The sequence below is a fragment of the Agelaius phoeniceus genome, chromosome 19 (assembly GCF_051311805.1).
Source record: "Agelaius phoeniceus isolate bAgePho1 chromosome 19, bAgePho1.hap1, whole genome shotgun sequence".
Classification (NCBI taxonomy): Eukaryota; Metazoa; Chordata; class Aves; order Passeriformes; family Icteridae; genus Agelaius; species Agelaius phoeniceus.
In genome coordinates, this window is record NC_135283.1 from 5,075,244 (window position 1) to 5,093,645 (window position 18,402).

At 45.2% G+C, this 18,402-nt stretch overlaps 1 protein-coding gene across 1 annotated transcript in view; it reads right to left on the reverse strand.

The window, feature by feature from the left end:
* Positions 1-4,938: 4,938 nt before the first annotated feature.
* The window catches only part of SAP30BP (SAP30 binding protein), a 29,424-nt gene continuing 15,960 nt past the window's right edge, over positions 4,939-18,402 (reverse strand). Inside the window, 8 exon segments of the mRNA XM_054645311.2 lie at positions 4,939-6,072; positions 6,735-6,819; positions 7,996-8,054; positions 8,445-8,496; positions 9,006-9,066; positions 9,521-9,612; positions 12,023-12,111; positions 18,143-18,185. Coding sequence (XP_054501286.2) covers positions 5,891-6,072; positions 6,735-6,819; positions 7,996-8,054; positions 8,445-8,496; positions 9,006-9,066; positions 9,521-9,612; positions 12,023-12,111; positions 18,143-18,185 — 663 coding nt within the window. The 3' untranslated portion in view covers positions 4,939-5,890.

Sequence of the window (18,402 nt, forward strand, 5' to 3'; positions counted from 1 at the left end):
CAATAGCAACAGCCAGATGGAAAAATGGCACATTTCCTGCCTGACTTTGAGCAGGGCAGTTTTGCCCTCCTCGCTCTCAATGTGGCATTACAGAGGCTGCTGCTCTCCAGAACTGATAGAAAGGTGAGGAGCAGGATTCCTTTCACTACAAGAAATTAGGAAGCTCAAGTTAATATATGCAAACTGCCTTAGCCCCAGGATAAAGGAGGATGTGCTTGTGCCATTAAAAACTACAGCAAATGGGAAACAGGCAGGAGTGCAGGGGAAGATGGCCCGGGCAGTTTAAATCTGGCATTTCCAAGTTTCCCAACTCATAACTTGGCAACCCCAGTCCTTTTGGAGATGTGATTTCCTAGAGTTAAAAAAAAGGTTCTGAAAATGAAGGAGGTTTGCTGTTGGTTTTTTTTTAAACACATGAAGACAGTGACTGCAACGTGAGAGCTGTGACATGAGACAAAATAAAGGCAGAGCAGAACCAGGCTGTGAGTGCTGATGCTTGAGCTGCTGGTGAAGAGCAGATTGTTCTCACGGAGGGGATGAAGGCAGAGGGTCCTGCTCTGCCTCAGGAGCCACAGCTGCAGCAGATGTTGGACATTGCAGATGAATTGAAACTGGGCTTCAGTTCCCAAGATGGGAGGGGAGCTTGTGCTGGTGCTCACAGACCTGCCTGGTCACCTCACCTGGCCCTGTCCACCAGCAGCTCCCACCAGCCCCACCCCACCTCCCACTGCTGCAATTTCCCTCTTTGAGGTAAGCAATGCAGCCACTGCAGTTGAAAAAGCCAATTTAGGCTGCAAGAAGCATTGTAGTAAAAAACTCAGTTAATTTAGTGATGGATCCCTAACAGGAATCCTGAAGCCAGCCAGAAAAGCTCATGGGAACCCAGCTTGCACCACAATACTTGGTGTCCTGCCTTTCTGGGTCCTCCTTTCTCCACCTGAGATGGAGAATGTTTATGTTGCCCCTGTAAAGGATTTCTGGTGTCACCTGCAGACCCTGACAGCCCCAGGGTTTCCTGACACCCTCTGCCTCCCCTTCATCCCTGCAGCCTGGAGCAGCAAGGAGGCACCAGCTCCCTTCAGCCTTCCCAGCTGTGAGGAGAAGCCCAGTTGCTCCCTCTGGGTGCTGCCAGAAGAGCTCAAGATACCAATTTTGCACCTTTCTTTAAAACACCTCCCCCCAGCACCTAAGAGATCCCAAGCCCATGGAACATGAGTTTCCCCAGAGCTGTAATTGGGCTGCTTTTACATTTGCAGGGCTGATAAAGACACTTTTCCAATATAAAGGCAACTCCACCACCAAATTTTTAGGGCAAAAAATCAGAGAGGAATCAGGAATTTTCTGATTCAGGAATTTTCTCTCATGAGAATATAAAAGGTTTTAACTTCTTCTTGTCTTTAAAAAAAAAAAAAAGGTTGTTTAATTGTTTAATGAGTCGTCTTTCAGGCAACTTCTCCAAATTACTTCCACCAGGGAAGAACACTGAGTGAAATCTTGCCTTGGTTCCATACCTTGCTCTCCCTGCCTGCTGGATCAGGCTTTTGTCACACAAATTTGCTGTTTTTAAGAACAGAGGACAGAGATTTCAGAGGCAGGGTGAGCAGATTTCAGTGCAGATGGCTCCACCACAGCTCACAGCCACATCTGTGGTGAATCTCACATTCATAAATCAGTGAATTTCTGTGGTGGCAACGTGGCCTAGAAATTTTTGCCCTAGGAGGAAAAACATGTAGTTTTATAGCTCACATGAAATTATTGCTCTCTCTGCTGACTACCAGTCTGAGTGCCAATTCCTGATAATTACAAGTGATTTCAGGGTTAATTATTGTCTTTTTTTTTAATGCCACGCCAGCTTGCAACAGAGCCTTTCTTCTTTCTGTCCTGCCATCACAGCATGCCTGGAGACAGCTTTGGGGCTTTTTCTAGGTCTTTATTGTGCAGTTACAGCCAAAATCCTGCTGGCTGGAGCACATTCATCTCCTTTTTAAATTCTGTAACAACACACATTACTAAAAGAAAAATAAACACTTAATCCCATCACTGCACTGTATGCTGTAGTGACAATATCCTGCTATGTGGCTTAAATAAAAGGAATGTGTAATAATGTATTATTAATGTACATTAACGTGCACATAATTTATTGCACTAAATGATGCTTAATATAATTCCCTGTTCAATTAAAAGTGCCAGATGAAATCCTGCCATATTTTCTCCCTCAGCCTTTCCCCCAAGGCAGCATTAACTACACGCGCCCCCTGTTTTCCAGTAGATGTTCCTTGTCATGAACATGTTCCTAAAGGAAAATCTCTCTGATGAACATCCTTGATTAACATTTGCCTCCAGGACAGACTGGCAGCAAGAGGGAAGTGGGACACAGAAACAACACCAGAGGAAAACATCAGTAAAGGATCCAGGATACAACCTCAGCCTGGGACACTTCTGTCACCCATTGGGGACATCAGGGCCTTCCAGGGATCCATCAGCACCTCACCCAGCTGCCAGGGGCTGAGCACACTCCCACGTCTTTATGCAGAAAGGCAAAACTGTACCTTTCTGAGCCCTGTGCCTTTCTGAGCCCTGTGAAATCCCAGAGCTCTGCTGTTTTCCAGCAGCACAGAGCACGAGCCTGGCCCGAGCTCCAAATAAACACAGAGCAGCTATTGGAAGTCATTGGTGTCCCAGGTTCTCGCTTGGAACAAAAGGAAGGAAGTGGAATATAAACAGTCAGAGGAACAGCAGTGCAGGGAAGGCTCAGAGTGGAAAACTGCCCTCTAAAAGCCATGCAGGAATGTGCTGAGGTAAACGTTCCCCCCAAAGGGAAGAGGAGACTTTGGTGGAACTTTGTTGCCCTTTCAGGGGGTCTTGAGCCTCCACAGCAATTTATTTACCTGAACATTTAACATTAGAGAGTCTTGGGGAGCCCTGCTGAGAAGATCTGTGTTTCTCACTGTCCCTCTGGAGATATTCCAGAACTGTCTGGACACAACCCTGTGCCAAGTGCTGCAGGAAAAACTGCCTGAGCAGGGAGCTTGGGCCACTGCAGCCCTTCCAGCCTCACCCATCCTGTGATTCCCTGCAGGTACCAACTCTGGGCTTTCCCTGGCTCACACCATCCGCCAGGAATGAGCAGCTCATACCCTTTGATGACACTCTGGGCACATTACAAAGCCCACCTGTTTGAGGGGCTTCACAGGAGCTGATTTCTCCCCTGCAATGGAGAAGAGCTGGAAAGGAGCTTGTGCAGGTGTTGGCTGCAGCCATCACCTCCCTCACTGCTGGAGCTGTCATCAGCAAAGCCTTGGCATGGCCCAAAGCCTTGGCAAGGAGGGCTCTTTCTTTCATTTTTTGTTCATCTCAGTGCACAACTCCCCTAAACCAGACAGTGTAGCAGCAATCCAAGTAAAACATAGCTTCAGGTGCTCCCATTCCATGGTTTGAGGTGGGGCTGGCAAGAGCTGCCCTCCCCACCTGCTTCCTCAGCCCAGCAGCACCCAGTGAGACAGAAAATGAGTCCTGAACACACCAAATCCCTTCCCACACCAGCATCAAAGCAGGGCAGGTCTCTGAAGCACAACAAGCAAATGGGAGAGAAAATCAACACCTCGGGGCATGGAGGTGGAAGAAAAGACTTCAGAAGGGAGAGCAGAACCAACTCTGCCAAGGATGAGTTCATTACTGCAGCTCTCCTGCCTCTGCTGGGGCAGAGACACAGACCTGAACGTGGAGTTTCAGATGAGACAAAGCTCCTTGAGGTATGAGACACCCCTGCTCAGGAAGGAGATAGGCAGAGAGAAGCCCTGTGGTGTTCAAGGAGCAGAGACTAATTTTTGGACTAAGGAAAGATGAAAATAGGACTGTTTTTACTCTCCTGGGTATGGTTAGCATCCCTTTGGAAGGAGAGCTAAGAACGAGTATCTACAGCTCTCAGAGCCACAAGCGCAGCCTGAGCAGTCAGTGCTGCTGCAGCACAAGGAACTTTATCTCAGTGCCAGCTCTGAGTTTGCCTCAGGGCACACTGGGCACAGCTGCAGTCCTCGAGGGCTGTTTGGGCACTGACACACTCAGCAGAGCCCCCCAGCCCTCAGCAGGGCTCCCAGCCAGAGCTCCAAAGCAAACCAGTCCAAACTCCTGTCTGGGGGCTCAGGCCAGAAGGATCCTTTTCCCTGAGGACATCACCCCTGTGTGCCCAAGGTTCCCTCCAGCTCCTCCGGGGCACTGACTGACCACAGCCCAGTGCAAGCCATCAGCCTGTCCAGTGCCATTTTCAGAGCTGGAAAAAAGGCATTTCCTGCAGTTTCCAACCTAAGGATCCATTTATTACCTCTGATCCAGCATGCAAGACAAACAAAAGCACTGAGTTATTGGCTGCAGGTTTGTTATACAGGGGTTGGCATCCTCACTCCACCTTTCTGGGGGAAGAAACCCAAACCTAAATCAAGCCTGTTTCAAGCTGCATTCTCCACTGCAGGCAGCAAACACGGACTCCTGGGAGCTCAGGACGGAACTGCCAGGGTACAGCCCAGTCCTGCAGGTCTCTTGCAGAAGCTCTTACTGCAGGAGCCTGGAAACTGCTGCTCCAGGGGTCCTGGATTCGTAGATGCCTTTTTTTTTTTTTTTAAGCTTAAATGACCACCAGGACAAAGTGTTTAACATGTTTTAAAATTATCTAAAGCTCTAAAGCCAGGATATCAACCTGTTATTTCTACCTTAAGTCTCCATAAATGTAAAGTTTTGATCAGGACTGGCACAGAAAGATACAGAGAAAACTGAAAAGGAAAAAAAAAAGAAAAAGCAACCCCAAACCACTGAATTCTCAGAAATTTACACTTTTGCTGATCTGGCAACCCTCTCTCCTATCACAGCTTTAGACACTAGGACAAAGAGGCTCTGGGTAGAAATTTGACTCTGAAGAAATGCAGGCACATCAATGACACCAGGAACTTTTTAAAAAGAGTTTTCAATTTTTATTCAACAAAATTTTCAACTGAAAATACTTTTTCACAACAGTGGAGCAAGCAGTAACTGCCATGTGTGCATTCACAGACCATCACGAGCTAAAACAAAGATGGACAATGTCACAAACAGGGTCAGACACTCTCCTCTGCTTCTGTCCAAGCTCATTCCATGGCAATGGAAGTGTTTCTGCACAGGTCTTTGCAAGTGAGCTCACAAATCAAATCTCTACAGCTTGAAGGTTCTGCATAGAAATCTCCATCCCTGTGAGATGGTAACAGAAAGTTCCAGCACAGTTTCCTCAAGAGTTCCACAGTTTCACACGTGGTCACTAAGATCTACACAGAGAGCACAGGGTACAGGTGTAAGTGCTAGAACAAAGAGTGAGCCTACACTCACTGATGTGGTTTGCTTCAAGTCTCTGCTACACATCTGGACATGGACACTGAGTGGTTGTCTCTGCTTCAACTCCCTCAGAGCTGAGCTGGTTCTGGAGGGAGGCACCTACACAGGCTGCAGGCAGCCCTGGAGCACCATCCTGAACACACAGGGGTAACACTGACAGTCTTTCACTGCTTGCCCTTTTAATTTATTTTCTTTTTTCCCCCTAAAACAAACTTGCAGGTAGGTAAGACCTCAATGCAGTAATTAATAAGCAAACTTTGACAAGCTGACTCCAGATGCCACCTTCCTCCAGTACAACACAGGCAGCCTGGGTCTTCCCCCAGCAAGCAAAGGCAGAGGCATGGTGGGCAGAGGTCCATTCCTGTGGGCACACAGCTGGCATCCTGCTCCTGCCCCCAGCCTTCCAAAGGGGAACTGTGAGCTGCTTCAAAGAATCTTGTCATCTTTTACCAAAGGAGAAATCCACCCCTCCCTTCCAAGGACAATGGCTTCAGTGACAAACAAGTCCAAGACTCCAGGCCCAGCACAGCAGTCACTGCTTGGCCTTTTTTACAATGGTGCCCACAGCTGAGATCACTGTGGTTTTGGAGCCACTGGCACTGGTTGTCACTGTGACAACCCCTGGCAGGGTGGCAGTGGTGGTGAGGATGGTGGGCTGAGCTATCGTTGTTACGGGGATGGCAGAGTCCCACTTGCTCTTCCTCTTCTGGGCATCTGTGGATTTGATTAAACCAAGCACACAAGGATTAGCATTACATTAGAGGTCACCAATCCCTTCTTAACACCCTGTCTTGTCAACCCTTAATATCCCACTGCTTGACTAACAGCTTCCCCTTACACTAATTTCAGGATACACTGGCAGTAAGTAGTGAGGAGGAAAGGCAACTTTTCTCTTGGGGTACCAGGAGTCAGAGTAGAACTCTAGACCTGAACTCCAGCAAAAGGGGAGACAGGATCACTCCCTGCCCCAAAGCACATTTAATTTCAACAGAGCACATGGATCCCACTTGCTCAGCTACAGGCACTGGACTCACTCATCAGCCTCCAGTGGTTTTTGTCCCCTCCCCTCAGTTTCCAAGGCAGGAGAATGATTTCCAGGGTTTCCAAATCTCAAAATCTATCAGTCCCAGGAACCACAGATAGCAGCAGGCTTCTTGACCCACTAATAAGTCTCTTCACTATCCCACCTGGCCCAGTCTTCCACTCCAGAAGGACAGCCATGGACTACAGGGACTAGAGGAGAGCTAGTCCAACACCCCCCAGCAGAAACACTCCCTTGCATTATCTACAGGATCAGTAAGAAGCCTTCAGGCTTCAGGAAGCACTAATCCCAGCATTACTGCAGCTTAAGGTGTACATTCACTGCTATTCTTTACCTCCCACAGTGGTGCTGGATGTTGTGGTGGTTGTGGAAGCAGCACTTGTTGTTGTACCCTTTTTAGTGCCAGTCACAAATTCAATCTGGGAAAGGGAGAGACACACAGGAGAAAGAGAAGATAAAAAAATGAATTGTTAAGATACACAGACTTTTTTTAACCCATAGCACCTCCACAGCTTTAGTGTGATGTAAGACATGGACTGGCCTCTGAGCTGCCCATCATGTAGGAAGGAAGACACAGACCTCAGGCCATGAGAATTAAGGATTTATTCAGCTGCAACCCAGCTCCTAAGCCTGATACCATGAAAATGTGTTTGTCTACTGGTACAAGCACAAGATTTGATACAGCTCAGACAGGACAGATCCTGGTCATTTAACTCTGTATTTATACAGTTAGAAGCTCATATTCATTTTCCTTTAAGGAACATGCAAGGCAAGTCCCTGCTTGCAGAATTTATTGTGGCTGCACCACAGCAGGAACCCTGGCAACCAGAACTCCAACAGCACTGCAGCCTCAGAACTGCAGATCTGGGCAAGGGCATGATCAGATACCTGGGTTACTGTGCAAAAAACCAAAACAAGCAGCAAGACACAGCATGCACTGCACAAAAAACCCTCCATGGACTGGAGATGGAAGGAGCCTTCTGTAGCTTAGGTGGCAAATCTCTAACATTAGACATGTTCTAATGCCAGCCACTGGCTCAAAGGAAACACAGGACAGGAATGAAATCTCTTCCAAAGCCTCTCTGTGTTCTTTCTGGGGCATATCTAAGAATAACTGGGCTTGTCACAAAATGCAAAAAGTTAAAGTAGGCCCAGTTTTCCTGGAAATTGGATGCAACAAGTTACTATCACAGAGAACAGAAAGCAGGTATTGTGTCACACTGAGACGTGGTGAGGAAATTAAGCTTTAACTAGGCTAGGCACCAGGGAAAATGTCATAAATTAAGGAAAAAGCTGTTCTTTATTCATTATCTTGCCTGTATCTGACTTACTGAATGCCATTTTTAGAGTTCTAATTTAAAAATACTGACAAAACAGCAGGAAATCCAGTGGAGTAAACAACCTATAAATGGACCTATAAGGAAGGGCAAATAACTTGATCTGTGAAGTTTGGGAAAAGAAATGCAAGAATAAAGAAGAGATCTAGGATAAAACAAGCAGTTTTAGCACAGAAATAGCAAAGCACTAGAATGAAATCCAGCAGGGAAAGGAAGAAAAGCCCTGCACCTGCATCTCTTTAGGTTTTGAGCAGGTACCTTGGTGCGCTCCTTCTTGGCCTTCTCCAGTTTGTCCATCTCGATCTTCTGGGCTTTAGCTGAGAAAGAGCAGAAGATGTGAAGCACTAAGAACAGTAAAATTCAACAGTTTTCATTCACACACTTCCCATGATAAAAAAGAAAAATAGATTCAAATTCTATATAGAAAAATTAAACTGCCATGAAAGCAACTGCTGCTTTTTAATCAAAGCATTGCAGCACTAATTTAGTCATTTGGGAGATGAAAACATTGCAGAACCAATTTAAAAAGCCTTTCCAAACTGATGAAGCATCAATAACATTCAGGCACATCCAACCAGAATGGAGTCATTAAAGAGCAGCATGTGATGACTTCTCATTTATACATAAAGTGAAGACTCCAGTGCAGTTAATTAAGTACAAAACACAAGGAGCTAAGCTAGGACAAAAAAGAGACTTCCTGGAATTACCTAGTGCCTCATAATATGAATCCTCTGACCAGCCATGAGGATCAAACATGTCCTGAAAAAAAGAAATAAACCAGATTAGGGCTCTTCCCACAGAACCACAAAACCCAGTGCAAAAATGCTTTATGTATTTCTGTTCCTTGATGATAATCAGAGGTGACAGTGAGAATCATCACTGATTTCTTCCTGTATCCAGTGACACAAAGGTCCCATCAGACCTTCTTTTATGGGACCATGTTCTGTTGTGAATGAAGAAACAGCTTTGAAGCAAAAAAGATGCTGGGGTGAGTCATGCATTTTTCTGTTACTCAGCTTCTTTCCCCCCTCAAGGAGTTCTATTCAGAGCTCCACACTTCAGCAGTTTTTGTGCAGAATCATTGTAGCAAAGGTTGAGGCACTGAGGCTCAGTGCTACACAGAAATGTTCACACCACTGCAGAGGCTCAGACTGAGGTTGCATTACAAGACCTCTAAGGAAGCAGGCTGAAGAAAGCCTGAGGTGAGACTTTAACATCTCTGTGATACCTTTACCCAGTCCTTTTCCAGTCAAAACACTGCCCCTCACCTTTGGATAATTTGTACCAAGTTCATCAATGGAACAAAACTGGATCAGCTTTTCATAGATGCTGCAAAGGAAAAGCAAAATGTCAGAACAGAACCAGGGAGCAGAAGGGAACAGAAGTGTTTCAGATGTGCCAACAGAGGGAGGCTGTCACCTCTTCACACTACAAAGTGAAATGAGAACTAGGGAAGCTACACCTGCTATGATGGATGTGGCACCTCATTATCCACAGTATTTCCTATTCCCCAGAACATCTCCCAGCTCCCAGAACAGTCACATCTTCTAAAGTACTTCATCCTGAGCCTTCACTTTTAAAATCTAACCAACACACCAACTCCAGCTGCTGCTTCACCAAACACAAAGAAGAGTTTTACTGTTTCAGTCACCAATTTGAGAAAGACAATTTGTAAGCAGTAGTCCTTCCTGTTCAGGATCCTTCTGCAACAACTCCAACAAAGAGGGAAATTCTTCAAATTAGCTCTGTGGTGCTGTGGTCACATGAAAAGATGGTGGCTCACCTGGGATTACGAAATTCCTTTTTCCTCTGGATGATGTAGTTCATATCCATGCCCTCTTTCACTTTCCTCTCATACAACTTTTGAATTTTATCCTACAGGAGAAAGATTATAGGGTGAGCCAGGATGAAAAGGAGCAGCACAGCAGCTGACTCCTGTACATGTGGAAAGAAGCCAACTGAACCAGTGACCTCCTTAACCAGAGATAGGATTTAATCTTTACACCAGGGCCAGGCTGCTCAAGAGACATTTCCTCCCTGAATGTCTGAAGTACCTTCATGAACTGTCTGATTGGTAAAGGAATTCTCTTTGCACTTACTGAAGGCTTCAGTGATTAAAGATCTGCATACAAGGCATGGACTCCTCCTTCCCAGGCTGTTGTTTCCCTTCAAGCCACGACACAGAAAAGCTAATTCTGAAATCCAGAGGTTCCCCCACAACTCACAGCAACCACCAACACCCACCTGCAGCCTCAGGTGAGCACCTGAGACACAGCAGCTGGGCTACACTGCCCGCAGGGCAAAGTTCCTGCTCATCTGTTAGCCAGGCAGGGCCAGAGCCAAGTTCTGCTGGAGAACTAAAGCCAGAGTGATCATCAGGTATTGCTGGGGGTGCCCACTGCAGCCAAATGCTCTTAGGAACAATGTGCTCATAAATCCCTGCTTTGGTACTGGTCAGATGGAATCAGCTTCTCTCTGCACATCACCCACAAGGCACAAGCCCATGCCAAAGGCAACTTAACTGACCCAGGCTGCAGTTGTCAAGCAGTCTACTCTCCAAAAAGGCTAGAAGATTTCAAATCAAACATGATTTTTTACCTTCCTCAGTAAGGTGGATGAGAGTATATAAAAGTATTCCTACTCTGGTGATGGTGAAGGGACAGCAGAGGCAGGAGCTTTCAGACAGAGTTAAGTGGTACTGCTAAAATATTCTCAGTAATTTCCATCATCTTTTCTTTATGACAAAAATTTCTCATGTACAAGAGGCACATAAAACAAGACCAGAGCTGGGCCTTCAGTCTTTCAGGATGAGAGAAGCTGAGTCAATTTTCCTTTGTTGCTTCTGGATAAGTCACTTCATGTCTCCCTCCCTGGACAGTCAACACAGAGCTGACTATTGTCTGAGGGCTTGCTGCAGCCTGAATAAAGGAGGATTGTTAAGAGCTGATATGAAACTCAACAATCCTAAAAAAACTTCTATGAGATAAATTTTCATCGGGTTGTCACAAAATCAGCAAGAGGAAATGACACCATCTCCACATCCAGCAACACATTGTGAGGTTTGAAGGAACAAACTGCAAAAAGGTGAATCTGGGGAGTAGAAATGACTGAATAGGTGTTCTCTTTTATCCCCTCCCCATGGAGTAGCAATGAGGTTCCCCAAGCCCACAGATGGGCAACTACTCAGTCAACTTTATAATAAGAAGTCCTCTCTTTGGCAGAGTTCAAAATACAGTTTATCAGAGGAAAATTCTGACAAAAGAGCAAACCACCAAGTGAAAAGCCCAGAACATTTTGCATTTCTAAGGAACAATCCCATCTCCTTGCTCAAAGTGCTCTAAGATGTGGTTTGACCTGCCAACAGAGGACAAGCTCCCCTTTGATGTAACACACTAAACTTCTGTCAAAGGGGAAAAATTCTGCTTTATTCTGTCTACCCTGTCAAGCTCTGTGCATTCCTCAGGTCTAACACACTCCAGTTCATTGATGTCAGAACAGTAAAATCCTCCTACAGCACCAGAGGAGGTTTGGGTGTGCCCAGGTACAGTGTGTGGAGAAGAAAGCATAATCTGGATGGTGAGTCACTCTGAATCACCACTTCATGTTAGGGGCTACTTTATAGAGCAGTCCAGGAGTGATTCTTGACTTGCATTTCTGCTGGGCAGAAAACCAGAGCTAGAACTCCATGTGTGTTAGGAGACAGGAGTCCCTGCTCTTTCATTTGCACTCCACGAGGAGAACACAGAAGGTTATTGCAAACTTGGTCACTGCTGTTATTTGGGTGTACACCAGAGAAAACATGTGTTTGTGTTCTTTTGTTGCCTCTAAGCTACCAGCCTTCCCTCTGAATGTTTATCATCCAGAGACATGTAGGTGGAAAAGGAATCCGGGCATTGCTGCCTCAACTATTCCAGTTTAGGGGATTTCAGGGCTGTATAGAAAAACAATTTGTTCTTTGCTAGGGAGCTGAATTTGCTGAGGTAAGAGGAAAGCAGCCCTGACAGTAAACATTGCTTCTGTGTCACTGCTGGCATCAAGAGCTGTTTTAAGGCATAATTAACCCACAGAGGCTGGAAAGCAGCTTAAAGCTACTTTGAGATTCCTAAACTAGAACTTCTGTAAAGCCTAAAGCATTAACACAGTGCATTTATAAAACTCAGTGTGGCAAAGCCCAGCTTTAATCTGGAGCTTTGCCTTGTGCACACTACTGAGCAGGGTTCCCAAATATGCCCTGAACTGCAAATCTTTAAAAAAAAAATAATAAATGAAGTGGACTTATACCAACCTGCAATTGGTTAGAACATCTGCCAGGAGGCTCAGGAGGGATTTTGATCTCATCTGGAGACATGTTCCTCACTCTCTCTGAAAAAGAAGCTGGAGAGAGCAAACTGGGATGAGTTCTGGAACTACTGACGGGAATTTCAGCCAAATAAGTCATTATATTTGTTTTATGTCCTATGTCAGCACTACTCCCTCACTGGGAACCCAGGGCAAAGGTGATGACAATGCTGACAGCTGGTACTTGTGATGTTTTCAAGGTGCTGAGCAAGAAGCAACCAAAGAATCTCAAGGTTGGGTCATTAGAAGAGGGGTGTGATGCTTTTTTTATTGATACCTACACTCTTGGAGAGAGAATGGGACCATGCATGGGGTGGAGCACAATTTTATGCAGGCTGGCCCTTTGCCATTTTGGGGGAGATAATCACTTGGTGAATATTTAGTTCAGGACATACCTGGATGAACCAAAGTGGCTCAAGGAGAGAACAACGCTCCCCAAGGCTGTCAAGAGTTAACCACAAGAAATTACATTTCATCCTTAAGTTAAGACTTCCTTAATAGACCCTTTGATCTTTGCTTACAGAGACAGACTGTTGCTAGAAAGAACAACTCGTCCTGCAGCACTGGGAACAGCCCAGTCCAGATTGCCAAATTTCCACAGCTGTTTGTACTGGGATACACTACTAAAGTACCTGATTGCCCTATAAAGATTAGTTTACAGAGTTATCAGCAAGAGAAATGGTCACATTTCCCCCCATTGCTTACTACTTTCCCACTATTATGGGAAACCCAGGCAGGTCTCTGGCCAAGCCTTGGAGCAGAGATTTGTGCCCCATTTAAGCAGCTGGGATAGTTTTCAAGCATAATTTGTCCAGGGAACACATCCCAGAGGTGCTCTGCAGTGGATAAGAGACCTGAGAGCAGCACACAAGTCACATCAACCAAGCTTTTCACATGTGCAGCTCCTCAGTTACACATTCCTCAGTAAAACTCCAGCACCCAGAGTTCCGCTCCTCTGGATAAAGGCCAGGAGGGCCCAAAGGCCAGACAGGGCTGCTGGAACCCTGGAGAGCTGAGGCTACAGATAAACAACACCACACACACCATCAGTGCTGCTACAGTTTCCATGTCCTTTGTAAAAATGTGAAGCACTAAAGACAAGTTCCTTTGCAGAGGAAAAGCTGGCAGGCAACCACTCATTCTATTTGATCAAGATGTTGCTGAGGGTTAAATTCTTCAGCAGTTGCCAGTAACGAACAAAAAGTGTCCTTTGGCATTTAGCAAGTGGGAGCCTTTATGGAAGGAGGAAAGCTTGCCAGACTCCCCAGAGAAAGGCAGGCAAAGGGAGCCCCCTGACAACAAGGCACACATTTGTTACAGGTTACAGCTGCTGCTGGGATGGGGAGGCCTCTGGGTTAATTACAGCTTCAGGAAACCCGGAAAGACAGTGACAAAGACACAGAAGTATGGGTAATACCCAGCACACAAGGCTTGCTGGAAAAGGTAAAAGCTGATTAATGGCTTAAGAGGTTCACAGCAGAAGCATTAAAAAAAAAAAAAGACCATTAAATCCAGATTTTATTAGTAAAGAAAGTGCCTGAAAAAAAAATAATAAAAAAAAATCAAGCCTAGCTCCACATTAGACATCCCACAGGCTTCCTTGTCTTTGCAGATGAGCCACAGAGAAATGAAGCATTTATGGGAAGGGGAACTGTGTGCTCATATAAACTCAGGAACTCTGGGCAGGACCTCTGTTTTACCTGCAAAAAAAGTCAAAGTCATAAGAATATCTTCAGCAATCCATTCAAAGCCCCCTGGAAAAAGAAATCATTTTGGAAGCAGAACAAGAGCTCCCAATGAGACAATATATTTTGATGCATGACTTTTCAGGTTTGGTGCTCATTTCCTCTTTTGTTTGAGCCTTGTGAAAAGAATTCTTTATCAACATTATGGGGGAAAGCACCTTTTAATGGTTTACAAGGAGCTGGAACTAAGGAATCTCTGCCTCCTTCAATCCCACCAGAGCTGGAGGCAGCTGAACACTGCCAGCAGCAAGGCAGGACATGCACCTCACAAACTGAGCACAAACTTGCAGCATTACTCAGTTATTTCATCACTTTGCAGCCAGCCTGAGGTGCCACATCATTGGGAAGAAAAGGGTGAGTTTAAGGGTGAGTTTAACCCCTTTGGGCTTATTTACAGTAAGGAAGTACAAATTATCCATGCCCTCCAGCAGTCCTCAGACTTGCTCCCCACACTGACAGAATGGCTGATTCCACAGCATCTTCCCACCAGCTCCTTCCCTAGAGGAAAACTGGGATTATAATCCTGGCATTTGCATGCATGGCCACACACTCTTGTATAAAACATTTTGTGTTTTCCAAGTCCCAAGGGCAGCTTTCCACCATGTCTACAGTAATAACTGCAGATGAACAGCTCACAACAAGGTGTGTCCTCACAGGATACATCCAACTGCTCTGTGCATCCTGTTATTCCTGTCAAGACCACAGTTTTACTTTGACATGAGTCACAGGTAGTGACATTGCCTCCAGCCCCTCATTTGCCCTGTGATTTGCAGGCTCACAGCCTAGAGGATCTCCAAGTGTGGACCTCAGGAAATGGCTGTTGGCACAATTAATCACTCTAGGCACACCCAGATTCTGGCTCACAGTAAGTAAATATCTTCCCCAATCAGATTCTCAGTCCTGACAAAGAACTAAGGCTGTGAAGCAGATCCCATGAATCAGATGGGGGTTCAAGAAAGCAGGGGCCACTGCCCCTGAAAGCCTCCTGCTGCTAAAGGACACTGCTGCTGGTGCTTAGTCTGTGCATTCTCCTTCCACAAGCTGGCCTTAAAATTAAAACCTTCATCAGCACAAGCAGTAGGTGTTTGTAGCTTTTTGTGCAGTCAGCACATGCACTGTGGTAAAGGAGAGCCACTCCTCTGCTCCCAGGCCACGCACAGCAGGCCAAAGCACAGGCAAATATCATCTTGCAAAGACTCAGCACCTCAGCAGTGAGAGAAGGAGATTTCACAGATTTCAAGGATTTGCTCACTAGATCTTGGTAAGGCAGAAAATGAAATGGAAATGCTACATTTAATGTGCTTCAGTTTGAGATGGATAGATTATGTGACCTATACCCAACAGCAGGAGACAAATCTGCAAAGCAGGAGAGAAAGTGGCACAGTGCAAACTGTGAGCTCCACTTCCAGAGGGAAATGACTGTTCTCAGTCCAAAGGCTGTGCTGGAAACATTGGCAGAGAGCACACAGGAATTTTGTTTCCTACAGATGGGTAGGAATGATTTCCTAGTGCAGAGAAAAGCAAAAGAGCAGAGAGCACAGAGCTGGCTGTACAGGGCAGACACGGTATGGATCATGGCTCTTGGATTAACGCTGCTCCCAGGTGGGATAAAGAACTCCTGTCCCTTTCAGGGGTCACTTATATGCTCTGTTTGAAGCAGCCACAATGGATTAGAGGCAGTTCAGGTGCCAGTTTCTTTCTAAAGGTCACACTATACAAAAAAAAACAAGGAAAGGGTGATCAGAGCATCAAGGGCTTCCCCTGGAAACATGCAAACCGGTGGTGCCAGCTCTCTACAACCGCATTCCCTGGCACTCCAGCCAAGGCTGCTTGGCATAAACCAGGGTGGGGGGGTTCTAAATTCCTGGCACCAGAACAGCCAAATCAGAGGGAAGAACTGGAGACAACAACATGCCAGTGAGTCACCCATCCATGGAAGGACACCAGGTCCCTTTCTGCTCCATGGGCTGAGAAATGCAGAGGGAGACCTGCAAGTCAGCCATACTTTCTGCTCTTATGAACACTGACTTTGTGCTTAGATATCCCAAGGGCTGGAGAGAACATTTCTTACGATCCAAAAGGCAAACAACCATGCTGCAAAGAACTTCCGGGCAAAAATCCCTACATCCTTCTAGTATTATTTTGCAAAGCTGCAGGAAACAGCAAATGCAATGTTGTGGCAGCACCATGAAACGATTCAAAGTGGTACAAAAAGCCCCAAAGGAGAATGCTGATGTAGAATTCCATGAAAATAAGTTTCACACATTTCCTTCTCAACCATGGGGCTGAAACCTTCCCTCTCATTCTGTCAGCCATTGATTATGTGATTACTACCTTGGCATAAGTCAGGACAACCATGCCCTTCCCAGCAGCTCCTCCCTACTGTTTTCTTTGTGCCAACTCCAGTGCTCACCTAGCATGCACTAAGCACATCAGGGAATGGATCCAGCTGGAAGCCTCACAGGGAAAAAAAGGAAAAAAAAAAAAAAAAAGAAACAACAAAAAAAGAAGAAAAGAGCAGTGAAGATGGATCCCAGCTGGCTCCCGCTCCCAGAGCTGCTCCAACGTTTCTGTGCATCCGGGGAGGTAAAACACAAACAGTGCTCTTGGCAGGAGCCTACACTTATTTCATACTTAAGCAACTGCACAATCACAGACTTTAATAAAGGTGATGCAGAAAAATTTAGGGTTATCTTCTGAGAAGGGCAGGGCCACACTCTTTTAATGCAAAAAGCAGTTGTGGAAAACTGTCCAAGGAGGACCTTGATTTCCATAGACTGATAGACAAAACTTGAGGGGTCCAGATTGGAGCAGTTACTCACTTTGTGTCAGAAAATCTTGCACCTTTTTCCATTAAAGAATTTTAACTGTGAAAGTCCAAGTTTTCAGAAAGGGAGTGGTTCTTACATTACTCCAACTGTAAGTCTCTTGCAACAGCTCCTTTTCAACTAGATAAGATATGGTCTAATGGAACAGATCTACAGAATCCAGCATGGCAAGTATGCTGACCTTTAATAACCTGGTTCTGCACAAAGCCAGCCTGCACATGCTGTTGGAAAAGGATATTAAAGATAAGATTGCAGAGACCTCAGTCCAGGTCTCAGACTCTCCAACACTGCTCACACATGAGCTGTGACACTACCAAGTGCCCCCTGTGCTGCTTTTAAAGCCATGTGCAAGTCTGGGCCGTGGTGAGACAAAGAAATGCAGTCTGGGCAGTCACTGTGGGAAAAGGGGACTAACAGAATTGTAACCTGAGCCTTACACCTTCATTAAGAAAGGACTTCCCACTACATTGCTTCAAACTGCACAGCTTCACCCATATGTAAAATACAGAGGAAAAGAGCAGTTGGCTTTCAGGGATTTTGCTGTAGTTTTTACCCCAAATCCTGTTGTCTCATCCATGTTTCCAGGGTACATTTTGAGAAGGATGAGTAGATGGGAGAAAGATTTCTGTTGCATTTAATGATGAGACTGGTTGAAGCAGTTTTGCCTTCTAAAGGCAGAAATTCCAATAGACAGCAGTTGCAAAGTCTGGGGAAGCCAACTAAAAAGGACTTATAAATCCCAGACTTCAGTGATGGCTGCTGTAGGAATCACAGCTGACCCGAGTATATACCATCTTAATTTACACTTACCACATTTTATGACTGAAATATCAAACTGATTTGAGAGATGAAGCAACTTCCAAACTCATTTGTCTTTAATGATATTATTATGTGATACCACACAACTGCAGGAGTAACCTCAGGAACAGAGGATCAGTTCAAGACAGTCAGAAATGCAATATAAAATACAGTTTCTGTGCAGCTCCAAAGAGACCAAGCAGAGGATTGTATTTCAAGCTGACAACCCCGGACTTTCCAAATCTAATAATGGTCCAATGACTAAATGAGATGTCACAAAAATCAAGTTTTAGTAACTATTAGAAAACATAGAGTACTATGTCAGCACAGCAGCTGTAAATCTGTGAGTGGCTCACATTTAAATGGGGATACTTTCAGTGAGTTTTGGAAGCCACAGAACAAAGTCATCACTCCTGGTTCCACTGGCTCTGTCTAGACAAAGTTACACTACTGGTTTTAAGCTCATCTAGAAAAACACCAACACTGCCCTTTACATACAAGTTTTAAACATGAAATTATTTTCATATTTTTAAGCATGAAGCCTTTCTCCCAGAAGAAAAGTTCACTGAAAATATTCAGGCAGGAATTGAAATTACAGCATTGCCAGGTCAGAGGGAAGATGCTTTTTACAAAGTGGGACTTACAAGGTCTAGCTTGAATAAAAACCTGTGAATTAATACTTTTGAGTGAACTTACCAACTAGCTCCTGAGGATCTCTTTTCTCCACTTCTGAGAATTCCTGAAAAAAAGGAGGAATTAACAGATTTTAGTCAAGTTATGCCTCCAACCTAAAAAGCTATGCTGTTTATTTAGAAATGTGCAACTTTTTTTCTGAGACAAGGGAATAAAAATAAGAATTAAATCCAATTTATTAGGTAAGAGGACAATGTCTGGACCATAGAAAGCCAAAGCTAACAGGATGCCCCATTTCTTTGCAAAGCTAAATTTAATGAAAG